At 43.3% G+C, this 25185-nt stretch overlaps 1 protein-coding gene across 2 annotated transcripts in view; it reads left to right on the plus strand.

Annotated features, from left to right (window-relative positions):
• Window positions 1-25185, plus strand: part of ATF7IP2 (activating transcription factor 7 interacting protein 2) — a 106261-nt gene that overhangs the window by 66970 nt on the left and 14106 nt on the right. For both annotated transcript variants that reach the window (XM_059693147.1, XM_059693148.1), the window contains exon 6: window positions 4872-5026. In XM_059693147.1, coding sequence (XP_059549130.1) covers window positions 4872-5026 — 155 coding nt within the window. The remainder of the gene's footprint in view (window positions 1-4871; window positions 5027-25185) is intronic.

A 25185-nucleotide genomic window follows, 5' to 3' on the forward strand; every position in this document is an offset into this window, starting at 1 on the left:
TGGTAAACTATGTTTTTACCTTAATCAGTCTTGCTAGAATTAAAAACTTATCAATTCTCTATCACTTGTATCTTTTCTGTTTTTTATTATTTTTTTCCTCTTACTTTGTGATATAATTTGCTCTTCTTTTTCCAACTTCTTAAGAGAAAACAACATTAATGTTTAACCTTCTTTGATACTGGAAAATATTTAAAGCTATATATTTCCTTCTAAGCACTGCTTTTTCTTAACACCTTTTAAGCATCTTCTCAGTGCAGAGATTATAATATCATATTTGGTATATTGTATTTTTGTTTTCTATCAGTTCAGAATAATTTCTATTTTTCCTTATGGTATTGTTCTTTGACTCATGGCTTATTTAGAAGTGTGTGTGTTTAATTTCCATATATTTGGTACTTTTCTAGGTCTATTATTTTTACAGATACCTAATTTCATTTATGTTAGAGAACATACTTTGTAAAATTTTAATCTTGGCAGTTAATTGACACTTATTTTTTAGGCCAAGATATACCTTCCCTTGGTGAATATTCCATGTATATTTGAAAATAATGTTGGGTGTAATCTATATATATAAAGAAGTAATATGCTAATTGGTCCTAAGGGTATCCCAGTCATGACTGTTAAACAAGATGCATGTGCACAGGTGCTGGTGGGCGGGGATGGGAGCGGGGACTTGTGCCAGCAGGACATGAGGCTGCCGCCAGGGGCAGCCCCCCCATGAAGGCACGCCCAGACCCACAGTCCGCCCGGCCTAGCGAGGGGGCGTCAGGACAGGGGCGGGGCCGCAGTGGAGAGCTCTCAGCACTCCTGCGCTGGGGTCTGAAGGCATGGAGAGGAAAGGAGAGCACATGGGCAGTGAGGGGGTTTATGCCAGGAGGGGAGAGCAGATAGGCAGTTAGGGGGATCAGACAAGGCAGGGAGAGCAGATAGGAGGATCAGGCCAGCAGGGGACAGCAGTTAGGCAGTTAAGGGGATTAGGCCAGGAGGGGAGAGCAGTTAGGGGCATTGGTTAGGCAGGCAGGTGAGCGCTTAGGGCCTAGTGGTTCTGGATTACAAGAGGGATCCCAAATTGGCGAATATGCAGGCCAGGATGAGGGACCCCCACCCCCACATGCACAAATTTCATGCACCGGGCCTCTAGTGTTCTATAAATGTCACTTCTGTGTTAATTGTGTCAAGGTGATTGATATTGGTGAATAATGGTTCTGAAAAGATGCCCTTGACTGATCCTCAGAATCTGTGAATATCTTACTTTATATGGTAGATGGATCTTACTTTATATGTTGAGATTATCTGGAGGTCTCAGTATTCATAGTGTCCTTATATAAAAGAGTCAAGAAGGTCACAGCAGAAAAGAGATGGGAAAGTGGAAGCAGAGGTTGGAATGATCGCACTGAAAATGGAGGAAGGGGGGGTATGAGCCAAGGAATGCTGACAATTTCTGCAATCTGGGAAAAAGGAAACAGATTGTCCCTTAAAGTTTCCAGAAGGGATGCAGCCCTACAAACAACTTGATCTTTCCTTAGTGAAACTGATTTCAAATTTCTGGCCTCCAGAACTGTGATGGAATAAGTTTTTGTTGTTTTAGACTACCCAGTGTGGTAATTTGTTATATAGTAGCCTCAGTAAACTAATACAGAATGTGCTACCAGAGCATGTGGGATGCTGCTCTAACAAATAGCTGAAAATGTGGAAGTTGATTTAGAATGCGATACTGGATAAAAAGCTTGAATAATATTGAGGAATATGATTTTTTGAACACATACTCAGTAGAAATGTAGATGTTAAAGATTGCAAGGGGAGCTTCTAAAGGAAATGAGCACCTTAGAGAAAACCATATATATAGTCATAGAGAATATCTAAGTCTTTATGAAAAAACTTGGGAAGAAATATGGATACTTAAAATCACAGTTGGTGAGGATTCTAAAGGAAAGGGGGACAGTGGAATCTTGCTACATAGTGGCAGGAAGCTTAGCTGAATTGTATGTCCTACAGTGATTGGAAAACAGAATTTGTAAGTGATGAACTTGGATTTTTATTAGGCTAACAAGATTTTTTAGCAACGTGTGGAAGGTTTGGCTTGGTGTCTTGCTTTTTATAGTAAAACTAGAGGCCTGGTGCACGGGGAAGGGGAGCCCCACCTCAGCCCAGCCTGCACCCTCTCCAATCCAGGACCCCTTGGGGGATGTCTCACTCCTCAGGATCGGGCGTAAACCGGCAGTCAGACATCCCTCTCAAAATCTGGGACCATCGGCTCCTAACAGCTAACATGCCAGCCTGCCTGATCGCCCCTAATTGCCCCCCATGCTGGCCTGTCACCCCCAACTGCCCCACCCCGCCAGCCTGGTTACCCCTAACTTCCCCCCACACCCACTGGTCTGGTCGCCCTTCACTGACCCCTCTGTTGGCCTGGTCGCAGCCTGCTGCTTGGTCGTTTGGGTGCCCCTTAATGACCACCCTGCCGTCCTGGTTGCCCCATGCAGCCTGCTGCTCAGTTGTTTGGGCGCCCCTCCCTGACCCCCCTGCCGGCCTGGTCGCCCCACACAGCCTGTTTGGTCTTCCGTTTGGTTGTGATAGTCGCTTAGGCTTTTATATATATAGATGTGAGAGGGAAGAGATACGTTGAAGAAGGAACTGTTTAGAAAAAAGAAACCAGGCGGACTTAATTTGGAAAATTCTGAGCCTATCCAGATTGTAAAAGACCCTAAACTTAGGAAGTTTTCTACCAGAAAGCATGGTCTGGAGAGAAAACCAATGATGTATCAGAACAGGCCTTTGGTGTAGTGCCTTGCAAAGATTAAAATGTCAGAGTATTCGGTCATGCAGAGAGCTCTTTAAAGAGAGTAGGCATTTAACTCTTTCAGCAGGCAGTTAACCTTATTTAGATTTAGTGTGTAGGTCCTGGATTCTGTGTGAGTTCTAGTTCAATGACAGTTTTCTTTGCAAAGTCCTTGCAATGCTCTTCTGGTTGGATTTATTTTTCTGCCTCCACTGGATCTTCTGTTCAATACCTGCAGATGCTGCTGGACTCCTCAGTGATCTTGGGTGGGAAGTTCCAGAAATGGTGACCTGTGATCACTGCCACTGCAGTAGATTGGTCCTGAAGCTGCTCCAGATGTGGAGCAGGGGCACTGTTGAACCTTCGGTAGTCTACCCCCACTAACTGCAGTGGATTTGGCCCACTGCTCTTCCAGGTGTGGAGTGCTGGGGATTGGTTCCTGGCTGGCTTTTGCTAACATTGCTACTGCAGCTACTGAGGGTCACTCCTGCCCCAGGTGTCAGGTAGGAACACAGCTGACACTGTTGCTGCAGTGGTTCTGGCTGATTCTGCAGGTATGGAGTGGGAGACTAGCCAACCTTGCTGTAGGTTTGGGGAGAAGGACAGGTCCCTGGCTTTTCTGGCACCCAGTGCAGAATATATCTATACTAATAATCTTTACTAGCAAAAGGGTAATATGCTAATTAGACCAGATAGACTGGACATCCTTCCTGACAAAGCTGGGGCCTGGGCGAAGCCACCCAGGGTCCTGGGTGCCTGTGGCCAGCCAGGGCAAAGCTGGCCCGGGTTCCGGGTACCTGCAGCTGGCCAGAGGGAGGGAAGCCGGCCCTGGTCCCGGGTCCCTGCGGCCAGCCGAAGGAGGGAAGCCCGGGTCCTGGTTGCCTGCCGGTAGCCAGAGGAGGGATGCTTGGGTCCCAGGTGCCAGAGGAAAGCCGATGCCGGTAGTCTGGGGAAGGAAGGCCTACTCTTACACTAATATTCGTGCATCGGGCCTCTAATAGATAATAAAAAGAAAACTCCGCGAACTCATTTTGGTGTTAATCCTCAATCTGCCCTCTTCTTTCCACCTTTTAGGGTCATTTTATGATTATCTCTTAAAATACTTCCAAGGCATTTAATTGTACAGGGAAGAGAAAAGTGAGTCTGTGCCGCCTTGTCCTGGAATTAAAAGGATACCAATATTTTTTTGCTATTTCTAATGTTTGAACCTATTTCTGCATATAAAATCTGTACATGTAATATAACATTTCAGAATTCTTTGTGTACCTGTATTTTTGTTCATGTTATCCATCAGTAAGCCCGTTAGTTATGCAATTTATCCTTTTGTATTGATTAATATACAGTGGGGCCTTGACTTACGAGTGTCCCAACTAACGAGTTTTTCTAGATACAAGCCGTCTCTCTGCCGATTTTTTGCTTTGAGTTGCGAGCTAAAATTTGGGTTACAAGCCAGCTTCAGATACCCCACTGCTAGTTGGCGCAGCGAACGTCACAGTGAACGCCACAACATCAGCCCAGCATCACATGTCTCACTCGTTCACTTTAAGATTTGACATACGAGTAATTTGAGTTACAAGCTCCGTCACTGAACGAATTAAACTCGTAAGTCAAGGCCCCAGTGTATACAGATATTTTTAAATACTGAAAATTCTCAACCAAATCATGGGCAAGGTTACAGTTCCAAGTTTAAAATAAACCCCAGTGACTAGAAGAGCAAGTTGAAATTTAATCAGTGCTCCTGACTAAATAGTGAAGTATACTTAGCATGTTTTAAAAATTCTTATTGGTACACCAGTTAAAAATCGCTGACCTAGATGTTTGTTTTTCCTTCCTTCCATTTAAGCTGGGAAGTTAAGTTGTACTATCATTATTTTTATTTCTTTGAAGTATTTTTTAAAATTCATTTTTACAAAAACAGCAGTCATTATCATTAGCTATTGAAATACATATAATTTAATATATGTTTTGCCATCTGTATGCGAGACTATTTTGAGAATAGTTTCTAAGTTAATTTTACCTGTCATCAGTTTTATGTGGAAGAAGACAATTCCTAACCCTCCCCTCATCTGCCTTTACCTTTCCCAATTAACAGGTTGTAAATTCAGAGACTCTGAATTTGGATAAGAACCCAGTTAATAGTCTAGATGAAAGAAAGGCTCCTGTGAACTCTGGACCTTCCAACTCTTCAGAAAAAGCAATTGAAAAGATCGATTTGTCACAGGATCATGATGAGGCTGTTTCTGAAAGGTAGGCATTTCCACAGAAATGCATAAACTTATCTAAATATATGTTTGTAAACATGTACCCTTTTGTCAGTTAAGCATAAAATAGCTTAAAGCTTCATATTTTATATAAAAAAATTTTTATTATGAAGGAATTGAATTGGTTCTCCAAAGCTTTTATTGTTTTAACAGTACTAAGTAAAATTTTCATTTGGTTAGGTGTCAGGTTTCCTGTGGTAAATGGATGATCAACTGGAGCACTTAAGTAGTTTCCAATGCAATACTTGAAAAAGACAAGGCCTTATGAAACAGTGGTTTAAAAAGAATTAAACAGAGGACTAAGACTAGGGAAAAGTGCCTAAAATTAAACATGTTGAAAGTATTATGATAACTTCAAATTAGAGTGAATAGGTGAAATTACTTGCATAATTGAGTCACAGAGTGGATGAGACACCTAATCTTCAATCTAGCCTAAAAGATTTGGGCTCAGAGAGAAGTACTTTAGTTTAACAAAGAAACATGATTAATGATTCTGGCCTGGATTTTCAAATGTGCATTTTAATGAATTATTTTCTCTTCACTAGTGATTCTTAACTGTTTGGATCTTTATAATATTACTGTTTATACTTGACATTTATTCCTTAAAATGTCCTAAGGTTTTGTTTTTATATGTTAAATTATACCTCAGCTTTTAAAAAGAGGAAACTATATAACCAAATTAAATGATGGCCTTTGTTTGAAGAACACACCCTTTGCTCCAAATAACTATTCATACAGTACTGATCTATACTATTAGAAGTAAATTCTTGATGTTTGGCAATAAACATGCAGATTTGACTCTTTGGAGGGGAAAACTAATATTCCCCATGATGTTGAGGCCCACATTTTAGTTTAAAGCCAGGAAGCTGCTGTGAAAAAGGCACTTATTTGTTAGTGAAGGCAGGAGTCACATTTCAGTGAGTCTTTGTGGTTTCCATTTGTTGACACGTGTTAAACCTCATAAAGTAACAAAAAAGAAGAATGCTGATAAGTGAAAAAATGAAGACAAGACACCATTAAAAAATAGCATTTATTGACTAGTATGTCAAATTTATCAATGGATTATATCTATCATATGAAAAATACACCTTAGCTCTACCATAATGAGTAAAGAACCTACAGTTTATGAAACTGTTTTAGGCAGCACTCTCAGCTCTTGGAAAGTGTGAGAATATGTGACACAAATGTGTAACTTGACACTGATGGATGAGTTTAGGGTTGAGTTTTATAACACACTAGAGGCCCAGTGCATGAAATTCATGCACGGGCAGGGGCGAGGGGACCCCTCAGACCAGCCTGCACCCTCTCCAATCCAGGACCCTTCTGGAGATGTCCAAATGCTGGTTTGGACCGGCAGTCAGACATCCCTCTCACAATCCTGGACTGCTGGCTCCTAATCGCTCACCTGTCTGCCTGACTGGTTGCTCCTACCTGCCCCCCTGCCTGCGTTGTCACCCCCAACTGTCTCCCTGCCGGCCTGGTCATCCCCAACTCCTCCCCCCCCCCCCCACCCAGCCTGGTTGCCCCTCACGACCCCCCTGCTGGCCTGGTTGCCCCATACAGCCTGCTGTTCAGTCGTTTGGACATTCCTCACTAACCCTCATGCCAACCTGATCGCCCCACACAGCCTGCTGTTCAGTTGTTTCATTGTCCCTCACTAACCTGCCAGCCTGTTTGCCCCACACAGCCTGCTTATTCAGTTGTTTGGTGGTCCCTCACTAACCCCCCTGCCAGCCTGGTCGTAGGCAGCCATCTTGTGAGGGTGTGAGGGTTAATTTGTATATTACCTTTTCATTATATAGTATTTAAGGAAGAAACACCATCAATTTTAAACTACAGCATATCCTTAAATAACAGCATTTCATTTAACCGTTTCCTTATCGTCTTAACAAGATGCTGTAAAAATTTAATCTTGTTTATATCAGTTAGCCTATTGTAAAATTGGTTTTGTTATAGTTTTTTTTGCTATTGATGATTTTAAGAGGACTTACTGTATTCCAAATAATAAGAAAGAGGGAATATTCTTCAGTTCATTTTATGAGACTAGATACGAAAATCTAGTATTACTGTGATAATTTTACAGAAATGGAAAATTATAGTCCACTTTTATCCATGAAATAAATGCAGGTATTGTAAACAAGATACTAGTAAACCAAGATCAGCAATCCATAGAAGTTGAGTTTGTCCCAGGAATACTGGTTCAAAAACAAAAAATTAATGTAATTTGCCAAGAGAAGAATAATCAGTTTACAATAAATATAGGAAAAAGAGCATCTACAAAAACCCTAAGACAAATCTGATGGTGAAATATTGGGAATATTTCATTGGGATACAAAATAAAGCAATGCTTGCTGTCACCACTTCTAACATTATACCAGATATCTTGCCTAATGCAACAATGCAAAAAATTTTTTAAATTATAAAGGATTTGAAAAGAAGGAACCCTACATATTACTATTTTGGGATGATTCAGTGTATGTATGTAGGAAATCCAAAGGCATTTACAGTTAAATTATTAGGATTAATAAGATTTTAGCAAGATTGCCATATTCAAATGTATAAGTAATCATTTGTGTTACTATATATCAGATATAAACAATTGTAAATGAAATTTTTAAGAATTCCAATAGCACCAACTAAATAAGGTACCTAGGAATACATTTAATAAGACATGTAGTGACTGAAGAAATTGACAAAACTTAGATATTAAAGAAAAAAATGGAGAAAGTGTGTTTATGGTTTGGATAACGTAGTATTATAAAATGTTTTTACTTCTGTTTAATTTATAGAGTACCATTTCGATCAGTTTTTCAGCATGTAATTTTGTGGAACTTGACAAGCTGATTTGATTCTAAAATGTATATGTAAATGCAATAGGTTAAGAGGCCAAGATATCCTTTAAGTAGAGAACAAAATGGAAGGAATTGCCATCAGATGTCAGAACATTACAAAACTGCTGTAATTAGGATATTGTTATATTGGTAAGTATAGGATAATGTGATACTGCCAAGTAGAGTAGTGCAGCAGAGTCCAGAAACCTATCATATACATGTATCTATGTGATGGCAATTATTTGGCAGAGCATTTGGGAAATGATTGTCTTTCAGTAAATGGTGTTGTTAATTTGCTATTCATGTTGGGTGAAATATAAAGGAATGTCTTCATGAACTTCAAATAAGATTTCTTAAGACACAAGTACCCTTGGCGCATAAAAGTAAATTATCAATTTTACCATTTTAAAATTAGAAACTTCTTTTATTCAAAAGGCACAATAAAAATAATGAGAAGACAAGCCATCAAGTAAAGATGCTACTCATAGCACATATAACCTGTATAGGATTATACAGGAGAGATATATATATTTATATATATATATATCCTATCTAATAAAAGAGAAAAATGGTAATTGGCGTACGACGATACCCTTTTCATTGGCTAATCAGGGCTATATGCAAATTAACTGCCAACAAGATGGCGGTTAATTTGCATATGTAGGCACAATGCAGGGAGGCGAAAGGGAAAGCAGGAAGAAGCCCCCTGCCACTGACAGTGATCGGAAACCCAGGGGGGGGGCTAAGAGCTGGGGGGCAGGGCAAAGGCGGCCCTGGGGCCGCCTTTGCCCTGCCCCCCAGCCATGATCGGAGAATCAGGCGCCTTTGCCGCCCTGGCCAGTGATAGCAGGAAGTAGGGGTGGAGCCAGCGATGGGAGCTGGGCACGGTCGAAGCTGGCAGTCCCGGGAGCTAGGGGTCCCTTGCCTGGGCCTAAAGCAGAGCCCACGATCGCGGGGCCGCTGCAGCTGCAGGTCCCCGCAGCCCAGGCCGGACGCCTAGGCCAGAGGTGTTAGGCCTGAGCAGGGGCAGAGCCTGCAACCACGGGGAGCTGGGGGTCCCCTGCCCAGGCCTGACACCTCTGCCGGAGGCCTCAGGCCTGGTCAAGGGGCCGATCCGGTGATTGGTGATCGGAGGGTGATGAGGGTCAACTCCTCTGGCCGAGGCATCAGGCCTGGGTGGGGGGCGGAGCCAGGGATTGGGGGGATATGATGGTCCCCTTGCCCAGGCCTGAAGCCTGGGTCAGAGGCGTCAGGCTTGGGCGGGGGGTGGAGCAAGCAATCAGAGGGAGATGGGGGTCCCCTGCCCAGGCATGATTCCTGGGCCAGAAGCCTCAGGCCTGGGCGGGGGCCAGAGGCCTCAGGCCTGGGCGGGGGCCAGAGCCAGTGATCGGGGGGAGATGGGGGTCCCCTGTCCAAGCCTGACACCTCTGGCAGAGGCGTCAGGCCTGGGCAAGGGGCCGATCAGGCGATCGGAGGGTGATGGGGGTCTACGCCTCTGGCTGAGGCATCAGGCCTGGGCTGGGGGCAGAACCAGTGATGGGGGGAAATGAGGGTCCCCTGCCCAGGCCAGAGGCGTCAGGCCTGGGCAAGGGGCCGATCCTGCGATTGGAGGGTGATGGGGGTCAACGCCTGAGGGCTCCCAGTATGTGAGAGGGGGCAGGCTGGGCTGAGGGACACTCCCCCCCCTACACACACCCAGTGCACGAATTTCGTGCACCGGGCCCCTAGTATATATATAAAACTTCAACATACCAATGAGTAAAACCAGATAATACACAAGGAAAAGTGGACAAAAGTCTTACACATCTACTTCACAAAGAGGAATTCCAGATGGACAGTAAACATACGAAAGATGCTCTCTTCATTGGTAATTTGGGGAAATAGAAATTGAAAACATATTTTGATACCATTTCCTTTCAGGTGAGGAAAGGTAAAACACTTTAAAATCTAACAATACCAGATATAGGTGAGATTTTGAAATAAAAGGAATTGGTTTTATTTAATACTAGACGCCCGGTATATGAATTCATGCACCAGTGGGGTCCCTCGTCCTGGCCTGCGGGATCGGGCCGAAACCAGCTCTCTGACATTCCCCGAGGGTTCCCAGATTGTGAGAGGGTGCAGGCCAGGCCAGGGGAGCCATCAGTGCATGATTGGGGCTGGGGAGGGACGCAGGAGGTTTGCCAGCTGAGGAGGGACCGCGGGAGGGCTGCAGGGTGTATCCAGCCCATCTGTCTCACTCAGTCCCAATCAGGTATACCCCAGCAGCAAGCTAACTTACTGGTTGGAGCGACTCCCCTGTAGTGGTCAGTGCACGTCATAGCGAGTGGTGAGCAGCTTTAGCATGCTATTAGCACATTATGCTTTGATTGGTTGAATGGACAACCAGACACTAAGTATATTAGGCTTTTATTATGTAGGAGTTTGTTGTTGGGTGAGTAAATTGGTATAGTATTTTTAAGGGGGGGAGCATTATCTAGAAATACTGAAAACTAGAGGCCCGGTGCACAAATTTGTGCACCTGTGGGGTCCCTTGGGGGCCGGGGAGGGATGTAAGAAGTTAGCCCGCCAGGGAGGGACCATGGGAGGGTTTCAGCTGTGTCTCACTCAGTCCTGATTGGCCAGACTCCAGCAGCAAGCTAACCTACCAGTTGGAGTATCTACCCTCTGGTGGTCAGGATACGTCATAGAGATTGGTCGACTGGTCAACTGTCCCCTGGTGATCAGTGCACATCATAGTGAGCTGTTGAGCAGCCTTAGCATATCATTAGCATGTTACTCTTTGATCAGATGACCAGACACTTAGCATATTAGGCTTTTATTATATAGGATTCCAGCAGTTCCATCACTTGATATGTACCTTAGTTAGGGACATGTACACATATGCAATAGGATACACACACACACACACACACACACACACACACACACACTAATGTTTATTAGCAGCATTTTCAATAATAGTTAAGAGCTGGAAGGAAAAAATGTCCATCACATTCTAAAAGAAAAATAAATTGCAGTAAGTTATGTAGTGGGATTCTGTATATTATAAAAATGAAAGAACTGCAGTCACATGCAACAGTATAAGTTTCTCCCACAAAACATAATTGAAAAACAGACATGAAAGAATAATATGATTTCATTCAAATGAAATTCAAAAATAGCCAGGGAAATATACATATTACTTAGGTATCCAGGGAATAAAACAAAATCAATATCAGAAATGCTATTTTTAGAGGAGATTTTGATACAAGCATACAGATTTCTGAAGTGCTGACAATTTCAAATGTATTTACCTGAGTGGTGGCTATGTGGGTGCTAGTTTTATTTATTAAACTGAACATGTTCTTTAAAAAAAAACACGTTTTTATTGATATTAGAGAAGAAGGGAGAGGGATAGATAGAAACATTGATGAGAGAGAAACATCGATTGGCTGTCCCCTACATAGACTCCCTATTAGGAATCAATCTAGCCTGCAACTCAGGCATGTACCCTGACCAGGAATTAATCAAGTGACCTTCTTTTTTTTATTTAAGAATTTTTGTGAGCTTGAGCCAAATGGTCGACAATTGCCAGGAAGCAATATCTCAACGGATTGGGATAATGCTCCATAGAATGGTGTCTTCTCATCTATATTTATAGACTGCAAAGGAAGGGACATAGGTAGGTTACATGAAATCGATTGGTGATAGATTAGAGAGGCGGGAGAAAGCAAAGCAGGGAAACCCCTGGGATTGGATAAAAAGTAAAATGATAGACACATACTTAGGTGGGTGCAGGAACAGTTAATATGTTAAAAATGAAGGAGTTTGTGATATCTTTCCTGGCACCCAGACAAATTAGGTTCATGACTTCTTGGTTCTCAGTCAATGCTCAACTACTGAATCACACCTCCTGGGTATTTTTAATTCAATTTGAAAGTAATTATTAGGGAATTTAGATTATTTATGTTTTACATAATCTTACTGATATATGTAAGTTTATAACTACAGTCCTACTCTTTGTTTTCTATTTGTCCCATCTATTTTATGTCCCTTTCTCCCTATGTGTGTCCGTCTCTATTTTAGAATTCTATGGATTTTTTTAAATCTTTTCCCCATTACCTTATTAATTATACATCTTTAATTGTTTCTTGAGCAGTTATCCTAAAGATCATGAAATGGATTCTTGATTCTAATATTAGAGTCTAATATGAATTACTACTTTCACCATTTTGTACACAGTTCTTACTAACCTTAGAATACTTCAGCTCAACTTACTACACCTCATTCTTTGAGTTTTCAAGCATTTATTTTACATTATTTTAAATCTCACAAAAAAATACTAAAGATAATGAGGAGACAGGCCATTCTTATTATTAAGAATTTTTCTTTTTTTGTTGAGGCAATGTGGATATTCGGCATGGTGGCTGGCTTGACTTTAGAGTAAGAGAGAGTATGAATAAGTACGAGGAGATGGAAGGGTTTGGACGTGTGTGTGTGTGTTTAACAGATCTCACAGGTGTCTCTGAGACAGGCAGAAAGGCTCTCTTGCAGAAAGAACCCCTGCTACCACCACAGGCACTCCCCAGGCAGATGTGGCTCTAGCTTGGAAATCTTGCTGTCTTGAAGGAGGGCGTGTGCAATGGCTAGGAGTGTGTATGATTGAATTTTGGGGGAGAGGTGGGTGTGATTGGATTTTTTGTTGCTTGCTTGTTTTATGACCCTTTTATTTCTTTTTTTTAATTATTGCATATCTCTAATTTCTTTCCTTTGATTCTATTCTACTTCAGCCTGCTCTTATGGTTATTATTATTCTTATTTTGTTGTTTTCTCTTGTTTTCATTTCTTTTCCATTTTACTTTTCCTATCTGTATCTTAATATACCCATTTTTACTATGTTTTAATCTCATTATTAATTCACTTCTTTTGTTTCCTCTTTTTTCTCCTGTACAAGTTTTTTTAGCTTCTTCCTTCAATATAGTCATCTTTTTGGCTTCTTCTTTCTCCCCTTTTCTTTATATCCCCTCTAAGTCTTTGGTTGTGTGCCTTTTAGTATTCTTTTTTTTTTCTTTGCTTGTTTTTCTCTTCTTTTTCCTTTGTAGTCTTTTCTGTTGTTACTGCATTGAGTAGTTTGATATTTGTGGTGTTTTTGTTTTGGACCTGTTGTGTCTTATTCCGTTTTGTCAGCACCCATATAACAGCTGGCACGACGACGTAGGGGTTGAGCCTCAGTTGCAGTAAGTTGAAGGAGAAATCCTTCCCATGAATAGGATATCAATAATGAAATCCCAATTACAACAGAAGAGCCCAAATAACACACACAAAGAGCATTCCTAGAGCATCCAGCTCAGGTGAACAAAGAGCCTGCACCACTAGACATCTCAAGACACTTTCTGTATTAGGCCAGCACACAAATACTGGGCGGCATAACAAGCCTATCTGATACAAAGAAGCAAGTATAAAGATGCAGCTAAAATAGGTAGACAAAGAAACAACCGCCAAATGAGAGAAAAGAAGGAATCCCCAGAAAAATAAATACGTGAAATGCTGGTGAGTAAGCTATCAGACATAGAGTTCAAAGGAATGGTTATAAAGATGCTTAAAGAACTTAGTGCAAATTACAACAGTTTGAAAAAGGAAGTAGAGTCCACGAACAAGAACCAGACAGAAATAAAGAATGATTTATCTGATATCAAGAACATATTGTAAGGTATTAAAAGTAGATTGGTTGAAGATCGAGTCAGATTGGGAAGACAAGGTAGAAATAAATACCCAATTAGAGCAGCAAATAGAAAAAATAATTAAAAAGCATTAAGATAGCTTAATGGAGCTCTGGAATAACATGAAATGTAACAACACCCACATTATAGGAATACTAGAAGGGAAAAAGGGTGAACAAGTAACGGAAAACCTGTTTAAGGAAATAATGACAGAAAAGTTCCCCAACCTGGTGAAGGAAAATGTCACACAAGTTCACTAGGCCTGGAGAACCCCAATCAAGATGAACCAAGAGACCCACACCTAGATCATAATTAACACATTGTGGACCATTAGTTTTATTGCTATCTACCCAGTGGCCAGATAAGTTTCTATTGAACAAGTACAAAAAATGTTTTACATTAATATTAAAGGCACACATTAAAATTAAATACCCATTGCATTTTGAAGTTATTACATGTTCTTACAAGTTAATATCTGTTTATAGAGTTCTCGTGATTGGCCACAAGCCTTAGAACAGAAAACACAAGAATTCTTGTGATCCATTCTCAATGTGTTAAGATGGCAAATGTCTCTTAAAGGCAGAAAGAGACAGAAAATTACCTACAAAGGGGTTCCCATTAGCATGTCAGCTAACTTCTCAATAGAATTACTTCAGGCCAAGGGAGTGGTATAAAGTACTGAACGTAATGAAAAGCAAGGGCCTAAATCCAAGTCTATCATTTAAAATTGAAGGAGAAATATAAAACTTAAAGACAAAAAGGTTAAAGGAGTACGTTACCATAAAACCAGCAATGCAAGAAATGTTGAGACTTTTAAGAAGAAAAGGGGAATCATAGGCATAAAGAAAATAAAAATAGCAACAAATAAATACCTATCAATAACCTTAAATGTAAATGGATTAAATGCTCTAGTCAAAAGACAAAGGGTGACTGAATGGATTAGAAAACTTGACCCATATGTATGCTGTCTCCAATAGACTTATAAAGCAGTAGATAAATCAAACAACTTTTCAATCCAATAGAGAATGGAGCAGAATGGAGGCTGATTGCAATCTTTGTAAGACAATCTATTCTGATTTTTCCCTATCTATATAATATAACCCTTCAAGAGTTGCATCAAGAAGCCTGGGGTATTTCCTGTGTCTTCCCTCTATTGCTGGTCTTGTATTTCAATTTTTATCTCCCCTGTGTAGTTCACTGTGACTTCAGCCACTTGCTGGTTGGCTTCTTAGATTCCTAAATGGCTTTACAAGAGCCTTAAGAAGAATACTAGTGGCAAGTGTCTCATCTGTTTCTCTATGCCCTCCTCTCTGGGATCTTAGTTCCTTTCCTTAGGTCCTGGCTTCCACCACAGCACTGTAATCTCTTCAACCAGATCTTTCAGTTTTCCTTTTGCTAGAGAAAAATTTTAATATAGCTTTTCAAATTGTTCAAGTGTGTCAAGGAGGTAAAGATACAGCATAACAATTCTACATACAAAGTTTTCCTGTACATATATATACGTTATTTTAAATTTTTAGAAAATGATATGTTATTCCCCTCATTATTATAAATCTACAGAAAGCCAAGTTTAATTGTTTTGTCTGGTAGCCCAAGTATTGAAGGAATTAAAACCATTGCTAACTTTCTATATGTAATAATGGTTGGAGTTAGATGTTTATGCATTTTTCTTTTTAGAAAGTGAAAGGCAGTAACAGTTGAGCTAAAGAAGTTAATAGGAGAGAAAGCTTATGGACCAGAACACATATTTTATAAAGAAGGATATTGCTTAAATACACACAAAAAAAATACCTTTATGTACAGTCATTTCCAAAGATGAAAAGTAAATGTCAAGGTCTAAGGCACCCAAGAGCAGACCACTTCTCCAATATTGATTGAATGAAGCATTAATATTGTCTAAAAAAATAAGTCTTGTATTGAATTTCTCATAAAGAAATGTTTACAGAAATACAAAGGAGAAAATAATCAGTTACCAGGCACCCTATTTTAAGAAATTTTCTACTGTTTTGCATGTGTTCTTTACTATTTATTCTTTAATAATATTTATTTAATCTGAATAACAAACTTACCTGGCTTTTACAGATGAACAAACTGATGCAGATTTCTATCCCCAAAACACTCACTAGTAAATGGAACAGTCAGGATTTAGATCCAGTCAATATTGTCTCCAGAACCCATGATCTTAAACTAATATCTATAATAATAAAAGCGTGATATGCTGTTTAGACCGGTCAGCTGAACGACCTACGGATGTCCTTCCAGACTAAACTACTGGGGCGGGAGCTAGCTCTGAGGCGGTTAGGGGCAATCAGGCAGGCAGGCAGGCGAGCAGTTATAGGCAATCAAGCAGACAGGCAGAGTAGTTAGGAGCAATCAGGCAGGCAGGCAATGGTTAGGAGCCAGCAGTCCTGGATTGCGAGAGGGTACCCCGGAGTGGGGTGTCCCTCAGCCCAGTCTGCACCCTCTTGCAATCTGGGACCCCTTGGAGGATATCCAACTGCCAGTTTAGGCCTACTTCCCACAGGGAGTGGTTTTAACCTGCAGTGGGACACCCTTAACGCTGTCACAGGGGCAGGAGAGGCTCCTGCCACCACTGCTATGCTTGCCAGCCATCAGCCCAGTTTGTGGCTGAGCAGCGCTCCCCCTGTAGGTGTGCAGGGAGCAGCATCTCTTGCATTGAGCGTCTGTCCTTGGTGGTCAGTGTGTGTCATAGCGACTGGGCATCCCACTGTTTGGTCAATTTACACATTATCCTTTTTATATAGTACTAGTGGCCCAGTGCACAAAATTCATGCACATCAAAAGGGAATTAGAGGAAATATTTTGATATTGGTATTTGCCCTTTCTTTTTAATAGAAGTGTCAGAGATGAAAGAAAACTAGGAAAATGTATGTAAAAATTTCCCCGATGTTAGAGTCTGGGGCACGCCACGTTACCTAGAGTCAAGTCCTCGCCCACCACTCACACACACTTCAAAAATGCAGGAGACCCAGACCTGACCGGCCCCACCCCCATCAAGTGCCTCCAGGTGGGGGGCACATCTGAGGATCCCCCAGCCTGGCATCGGGCAGGGGACACAACCTCAGGTCCCCTGGCCCAGTGCCAGGTGCGGGGGCGCAGTCTCAGGTCCCTCGTAAAGCCTGCCAGGCAAAGCGTGCAGCCTCAGTTCCCCGAGCCAGGCACTAAGGTAGGGGGCGCAGCCTGAGGTCCCCTGTTAAGTCGTGTAGAGCGCAGGATGCAGCCCGAGGTCCCTTGGCCTTGCACTGGAACGGGGGGCGGCGGGGGGTGCGTGTGGGGAATGGCCTAACATCCCTGTCAAGCACTGCAGGGCTGGGGGCGCATCCTGAGGTTCCCCAGCACTGTGCTGGGTCAGGGCGTGCGGCATGAGTTCTCCTGGCCCGGGGTGGGGAATGCGGCATGAGGTCCCCCGTCAATCCTCACCAGGCGAGGGGCATGGCCTGAGGTCCCTCACTCCAGCCAAGTGCCATGCAGCCTCAGGCTCCTGCTGTTAAGTCGTGACGTTACAGCATCCCAGCTTATTTGCATATTCCTCTATTATCACATAGACTAGAGGCCCGATGCACAAAGGTGCCTGAAAGAATGGGCCTTCCTTTCCCTGGCTGCTGGCTCTGCCTTTGCTTCTGCCTGGAACCACCTTTCCACCTTCCCATGCTACCCAGAGGTCTGGAGTGGCTGGGGCAGTGCGGACCACCTGCATCATTGCCATAGCAATGACACAAGTGTCTCGCCTGGCGCCTGTATATACAAATTAACCCACCATCTTTGTTGGGTTAATTTGCATACTCACTCCTGATTGGCTGGTAGGCATCGTGATGGTATGGTCAATTTGTATTGTTCACTTTTATTAGTGTAGATTACCTGGAGAGTTTTAATTACTAATTTTAAACACAGGAATTTCCAAGGTAAAATGTAAGCTGAAAACATGTTTAGTGCATCCAGATGACCATGAAAATCATTAGTCCTTAGTTTTCCTCCCATGTGTGGTTCATTTAAAAAAAATGCCATAAAAATAAATTTAAAAATAAATAATAAATAATAAAAAAGAAAAGTGCCCAGCCAGTGTGGCTCATTGTTTGAGCATCAATCTATGAACCATGGTTCAAATCCCAGTCAGGGCATTGCCCGGTTGCAGGCTTGATTCCCCAATGTGGGGCGTGCAGTAGGCAGCTGATCAGTGATTCTCTCTCATCCTTGATACTTCCCTATCCCTCTCCCTCTCCCTCTCTGAAATCAATAAAATATCCTATCTAATAAAAGAGAAACATGGTAATTAGCGTATGTCTGCTACCTTCCCATTGGCTAATCAGCAAGATATGCAAATTAACTGCTAGCCAAGATGGGGGCCGGCAGCCAGGCAGCTTGAAGCCAACATGAGGCTTGCTTGCTTCAGTGACGGAGGAAACCAACGTTCCCCACCTGCCTTGCCGGCCTCTGAGCTTGCAGTTTGAAACATTGTTACAAATATAGAAGTTAAACAAAACCCCAGAAACCTGCTTTCAGCCCGCCAGGATCTCAGAGCTGGAGTTGATAACAGTGTTTTGATTATAGAACCCAAACAAACCAGATACCTGCATTCAGCAGCAGAGGCCTCAGAGCTGGAGCCAGAGCTAAAGCTGGCCCAGAATAAAAGAAAAAAAGGAGCGGTTGGGAGCTTCAGTCACCCGCCAGCCTGAAAACAGCCCTCAGGCCCTCACCCAGACTGGCCTGGCACTCCAGTGGGGACCCCCACCCTGATCCAGGACACCTTTCAGGGCAAACCAGCCAGCCCCCACCCGTGCACCAGGCCTCTATCCTATATAGTAAAAGGGTAATATGCCTCCCAGCACCGGGATCAGCGGAGCCGCGAGGCCTCTTGGCACCAGGATCAGCGTGACGGGGAGGCAGCACCCAAACACCTGATCACCCTGAGGCTCTGTGTATGACGGGGCGGGGCCACAACCTCCCTATCAGCCCTGCTCTGTGCCTGATAAGGGGGAGCTCCCCAACCCCCTGATCGCCCTGGGGCTCTGTGTGACAGGGTGCAGCGCCCCAACCCCTTGATCGGCCCTGCTCTGTGTGTGACAGGGTGCAGCGCCCCAACCCTTCCTCCCCCCCCACCCCCCACGGGCCCTGCTCTGTGTGTGACGGGGTAGAGCCATAACCTCCCCATCGGCCCTACCCTGAGTGTGACAGTGGCGGCGTCCCAACCCCCTGATTGGCCCTGCTCTGTGGATGATAGAGGGCAGCGCCCCAACCCCCTGATCCACCCTGCTCTGTGCGTGACAGGGGTGAGCTCCCCAACCCCCTGATCGCCCTGCGGCTCTGTGTGTGACGGGGCAGTGCCCCAACCCCCTAATCGGCCCTACCCTGAGCGTGACTGAGGGTGGCATCGCAACCTCCCAATCCGCCCTGCTCTGTGCATGACGGGGTGGCGCCCCAACTCCCTAATCAGCCCTGCTCTGAACCCGACCAGGGGCTGCACCTAGCCCTCTGCCACCGGGAGCAGGCCTAAGCCAGCAGGTTGTTATCTCCCGAGGGGTCCCAGACTGGGAGAGGGCACAGGCCGGGCTGAGGGACCCCCCCTCCCCCCCAGTGCACAAATTTTTGTGCACCGGGCCTCTAGTATATTTAAAGAGCTATTATTGGGAGCAATCAGTAGATCAGTTTCAGCATATCTTCAAATGTTCATTGAATTCTGATTAGATTCCATATTTATGGATGGATTCTTCAGGATAAGGATTAACAGCTTTATTCACACACACATACTAGTTATTAACGAAGTTAATTAACATAAAATACCTACTGAAAACTGCACAAACAGTAAGTGTATAGTTTGGTGAATTTTGATAAAATCAAATGCCCTGTGAACTGTCCACCCAGATCAAAAACAATAACAGTGTCATCCAGTCTGATTTACTTAGTATGCCATATTCCCCATCATCAGTCCCACACCTACCTCACCAAACTAAGCAACCACCATTCTAACTTATAACACCATAAGTTGTTTAGGTTTGCTTTTCACATTTATATAAATGGAACGTTACTCAGTGAACTCTGGTATCCTGCCTCTTTTGTCCAACATTGTGTTATGAGATTCATCGAGGCAGTTTTTTAGCAGCAATAATTTGTTCACAATCATTTCTATATAATGTCCATCAAATGAATACACCACAATTTACCCATTTACAATTGTTGATACACATCTAGATTTACAGATAGGGTAAATTATGAACAGAGCTGCTGTGAACATTCCTTTACATTTCTTTTGTTGTGTGTACTTGTATACATTTCTGTTTGCCATTTTCTAGAAGTGGAATCAGTAGTACATAGCGTATGTGTATTTTCTGGTTTAATAGATACTAACAAACACTTTACCAAAGAAATTGTACCATGTTACACTCCCTCTAAAAGTACATAAGGCTTTTGTTACTCCATATTTTTCTCAACACTTGGTATTATCTGCCTATTTATTTTAGCTACACTGTTATATTGAATAGTACCACATATTGGTTTTAATTTGTATTTCCTTCTAATAATGAAGTGAAGCACATTTTTATGTTTGTTAGCCATTTGGACATCTTCTTTTATAAAGTGTTCTAAGACTTTGCATGTTTTTCTTTGGATTTGCTTTTTCCATTTGTCAGATACATTCCCTGTAAATATCTCTTCCCACCTCACATCTTCCTCCTTCCATAAGAGTATCTTTGTTTTTTTTGTTGTTGTTGTTGTTGTTTTTTTTTAAAATATATTTTATTTGATTTTTTACAGAGAAGAAGGGAGAGGGATAGAGAGTTAGAAACATCGATGAGAGAGAAACATCGATTAGCTGCCTCCTGCACGCCCCCCACTGGGGATGTGCCTGCAACCAAGGTACATGCCCTTGACCGGAATCGAACCTGGGACCCTTGAGTCCGCAGGCTGACGCTCTATCCACTGAGCCAAACCGGTTCAGCATAAGAGTATCTTTGTATAAATTGGGTCTTCTTAAATTTATCATAGTCTTTTTCATAGATGATTATTTTCTGATTACTCTTCTATTTGTTTAAGCTATGTTCTCTATCTTTCCTCAGTATTCTTAAACTGTTAGTCATAGTTCAGTGCCATTGTTTTATAAATCCAATATCTGAAACATCTATATATCTGTTTTTGTTGATGTTCTGTGAGTTTCTGATCATTTGATTTTGTTGGCATACTTAATAATTTCTGAAAAATTGGTGAGGCTTTGAATGATTTCACCTTCTTAGAGACAAGATTTTTATGTCCTCTGGCAGATAGAGCCAGGGCTAATCACTTAATCCACTCAAGAAATTATAATTTGAGGCTCGTTTTGATTTTGGTACTTCTCCTTCTGCTTCATTCTGGTTCTTAAGACATAGTCTTTCTTGGATTCCAGCAAACTCTAAGAATCTATGAGAGGCTGAAGAACGAACCATTAAAAAGTAGGACGCCAAATATTTCTTGTCGGTTTTACACGGGTCAGACAGTTGCTCTTCCCCTCGCTATAAAAAGAGACTTATAATATCATGGAACAAGAGGTAGATTAGAGCCTGAGACAAGTATAGCTATAGGGGGGCTAAATTAGTCCTGGACTAAAGATTGCAGTGGAACTACAATAACAAAAAAAATAAACTAAAAGGACTCAAGGAATCAAACGAATCCTGAGTAATTCATTAGCAATAAAGAAAGTCCAACACTCTTTAAAGGGATGAAACATCCAACAGTGTAAATTTTAAAGTGTCTGATGTCTAATAAAAGATTACCAGGCATTTAAAGTAACAAACCTTGAGAAAACTGAAATGATTAAAGTAGACATGGAAATAATATGGTTGCTGGACTTAGCAGACAACAATTTAAACCAGCTATTACCAATATGTTCTTTGTGTACATCAATATAGGTGAAAATTTGAACACTTAAAGAAATAGAAAATTAAAAGCAAATACGCAAATTGAACTTCCATAGATGAAAAAGACAGTAAAGTGAAATATACATTGGATATCACTAATAAAGAATAATTATTTTTTGAATCAGTGAAATAGCAATAGAAATTTAAAACAAAGACATGAGGAGAAAAATATAATGAAAATATGAACATAGCATCAGAATCCTATGAAACATTATCAAGCAATCTAATATATATAGTAGTATCTCTAGGCAGGGGTTAAGGGGTCAGAAAAATTAACAAACTTAAACAGAAAAAAGAATTAAAAAAAAAAAACAGCTATCATGATCAGATTGCTGAGAGTCGGTGATAACAAGAAAATCTTAAAAGCAACCAGAGAGGAAAGACACATCCTTATCTACTAAAGAGGGAATATGCTAATTGACTGTCACACCATCACAAAGATGGCAGCGCCCACAGCGGAGGCAGTGTTTCCATAACACAAAATGGCTGTATCCACAGCGGAGGCCGAATTCCTGTGACAAGCCTTAGCAAGCAATCAGCAGGCACCTGAGGCTGTGTGGCACTGAGCCAGGGCAGGGGACCTTATGCTGTTCCTGATGCCCAGTGAGGCTTGACAGGCGACCTCAAGGTGCGCCCCCCGCCCCAGTGCTGGCCCAGGGGACCTCAGGCTGTTCCCCCCAGGCTGGGGTACCTCAGGCTGTGCCCCCCGCCCCAGTACCAGGTTACCTGAGGCTGTGCCTCCCCGCCCAGTGGATCTTGATGGGGTAACTGAGGCTGCTCCCCCCTGCCTGGCGGGGCTTGACAGGATTTCAGACCGCGACCCTTGTTTGGCAGGCTTGATAGGGAATTTCAGGCTGTGTCCCCTGCCCAGCAGGGCTTGACATGGGACCTCAGTCTGTGCCCCCGGCACTGGGACAGGGGACTTCAGGCCACGCCTTCTGCCTGGCGGGGCTTGATGTGGGACCTCAGGCCACACCACCTGTCCTGGCGCTGGGCCGAGGGACCTTAGTCCGTGCCCCCTGCCTGGTGGGGCTTAATGGGGGCCCTGAGGCTGTGCCCTCCGCCAGCTGGGTCTGGATCTCGAACATTGGGGGTTGGGCCAGCTGGGTCTGGGACTCGCGTAATTTTAAGGCGCTGCGGTGTGCAGGGACTTGACTCTGGGTCCCGCAACGCGCCCCAGACTCTGATAGGAGGAAGATTTTCATGTACATTTTACTAATTTTCTTTCATCTCTGACACTTCTATTATATAGAAAGGACAAATAGCAATATTAAAATATTTCCTCTAATTAATCCCTTTTTAATGTGCATGAATTTCATGCTCTAGGTCATTAGTTAACATATAAAGGAACAACAACAGATCAGCTGTAACCATAAATTTACAAACTAAAAGACATCTCTACTGTATAGAAATGGAGAAACATCTCTAAAACATTGAAAGAAAATCTGTTCATTCAAATTTCTATACTCGGTGAAAATATATTTCAGACATGTAGAGGATAAAAGGATTTATCGCACTAAAAATAGGTGAACAGACTATGTCAGCAGCAGACCTGCACTACAATGTTAAAGGAGCCCAGCCAGCATGGCTTAGTGGTTGAGCTTCGACCTATGAACCAGGAGGTCACAGTTCGGTTTCTAATCAGGGCATAAGCCTGGGTTGCAGGCTCAATCCCTATTTGGGGCACAGGCAGAAGACAGCTATTCTCCATCTCTCTTCCACTCTGAGTCAATCCTATATAATAAAAGTGTAACGTGCTAATTAGACCAGACATCCTTCCAGACCAAGCCGGGCCTGTGAGGGAAGCCAGGGTCCCAGGTGCCAGAGGAAAGCTGGTGCCGGCAGCCGGGGTAACGAAGGCCTACTCTCGCATGAATTTCGTGCATCGGGCATCTAGTAAAAATATATATATTTTTTGTAAATGTTAAAGTTCTTCAGGCAGAAGGAAAATAGTGGATGCAATTCTTAGATCTATGCAAAAGTAAATTAATGGAAAGGGCATTTGTCATTTAAAATATATATGGATAAATATAAAATTTCCTGTTTCTATATAGGATATATATGTGAGTATATTATACTAGTATAATATGTGTAGTGTTTATATATACGTGTGTGTGTGTGTGTATGCATGCAATATACTATTTCTGTATAGTATTTTTATGTACAGACAACAGGCAGTTGGAATTTGATATTTAAAATCAATATCATTTAAAATAATATCAAAGAACTAGAGGCCCGGTGCACAAATTCATGCATGGGTGGGGTCCCTCTGGGTGGCCTGCAGGGATCAAGCCGAAACCCGCAGTCCAATGCCACCTACATCTCCTACCTGCTGCTCCCGCTTATCCCAGCCCCACTGTGCCTGCCGCGTGTGCTGGCACCTAATCAGTCCCGATTGGGAGTGGCTTGCACTGCCATAGCAGCTCTCATCAGCCATGAGCCCTGCATCTGGCGCCTTTCCCAGGGGAGTGGCCTGTGGGATCAGGCTGAAACCGGCTCTCCAACATCCCCCAAGGGGTCCTGGATTGCGAGAGGGCGCAGTTCAGGCTGAGGAACCCCACTGGTGCACGATTGAGCTGGGGTGGGACTGTAGGAGGGCTCCAGGGCTGGACACCAGCAGCAAGTTAACCTACCAGTTGAAGCATCTGCCCCTGGTGGTCAGTGTATGTCATAGCAATTGACCAACCAGTTGATGTCTCCTGGTAGTCAGTGCACATCATAGCGAGCGGTTGGGTATCCTTAGTATATCATTACCGTATCACTCTTTGATTCGTTCTTCGGTTCTCCCATTCAGTCTATTTGTATATTACCCTTTTATTATACCCTAAAGGCCCGGTGCACAAAAATTTGTGCAATCAGGGGGTTCCCTCAGCCCGGCCTATGCCCTCTTGCAGTCTGGGACCCCTCAGGGGATGACCACCTGCTGGCTTAGGTCCGCCCCCTGGGGGATCGGGCTCAAGATGGCAGTCAGACATTCCTCTGGCAGCCCGGCAGCCCTTGGGGGAATGTCCACTTACCAGCAGGGAGCAGACCTAAGCTGCAGTTGGACATCCTTAGTGCTGCTGAGGAGGTGGGAGAGGCTCCCACCACCACTGCTGTGCTGGCAGCCATCAGCCTGGTTTGTGGCTGAGCAGAGCTTCCCCTGTAGGAGCACACTGACCACCAGGGGACAGCTCCTGCATTGAGTGTCTGCCCCCTGATGGTCAGTGTGTCATAGCAATCAGTTGTTCCCAGGCGTTTTGCTGTTAGGGCCAATTTGTATATTACTCTTTTATTATATAGGATAGAGGCCTGGTGCACGGGTGGGAGCCGGCTGGTTTGCCCTGAAGGGTGTCCGGGATCAGGGTCAGGGTCCTGCTGGGGTGCCTGGCCAGAATGGGTCAGGGACTGATGGGTGTTTGCAGGCTGGTCACACCCCCTTCATGGTGCGGGTCCCCACTGGGGTGCCTGGCTAGCCTGGGTGAGGGGCTGAGGGCCTTTTTCAGGTTGGCCAAGCCCCCGGGCGATGGAAGCTCCCAGCCTCTCCTTTTTCCTTTTTATTTTTATTCTGGGATTTATTTACCTTGTATAATTGAAACTTTGTAGCCTTGAGTGGAGCTCAGAGCTGGCCATGGCAGGCGGCCGGGAAGCTTGGCTTCCTCCATCGCCAGGGGCAACACAAGTCTCCTGCTCACTCCAGCTCCTTGGCCACAGCCGGCTGAAATCAGG

This window comes from Myotis daubentonii, chromosome 4 (assembly GCF_963259705.1).
Source record: "Myotis daubentonii chromosome 4, mMyoDau2.1, whole genome shotgun sequence".
NCBI lineage: Eukaryota > Metazoa > Chordata > Mammalia > Chiroptera > Vespertilionidae > Myotis > Myotis daubentonii.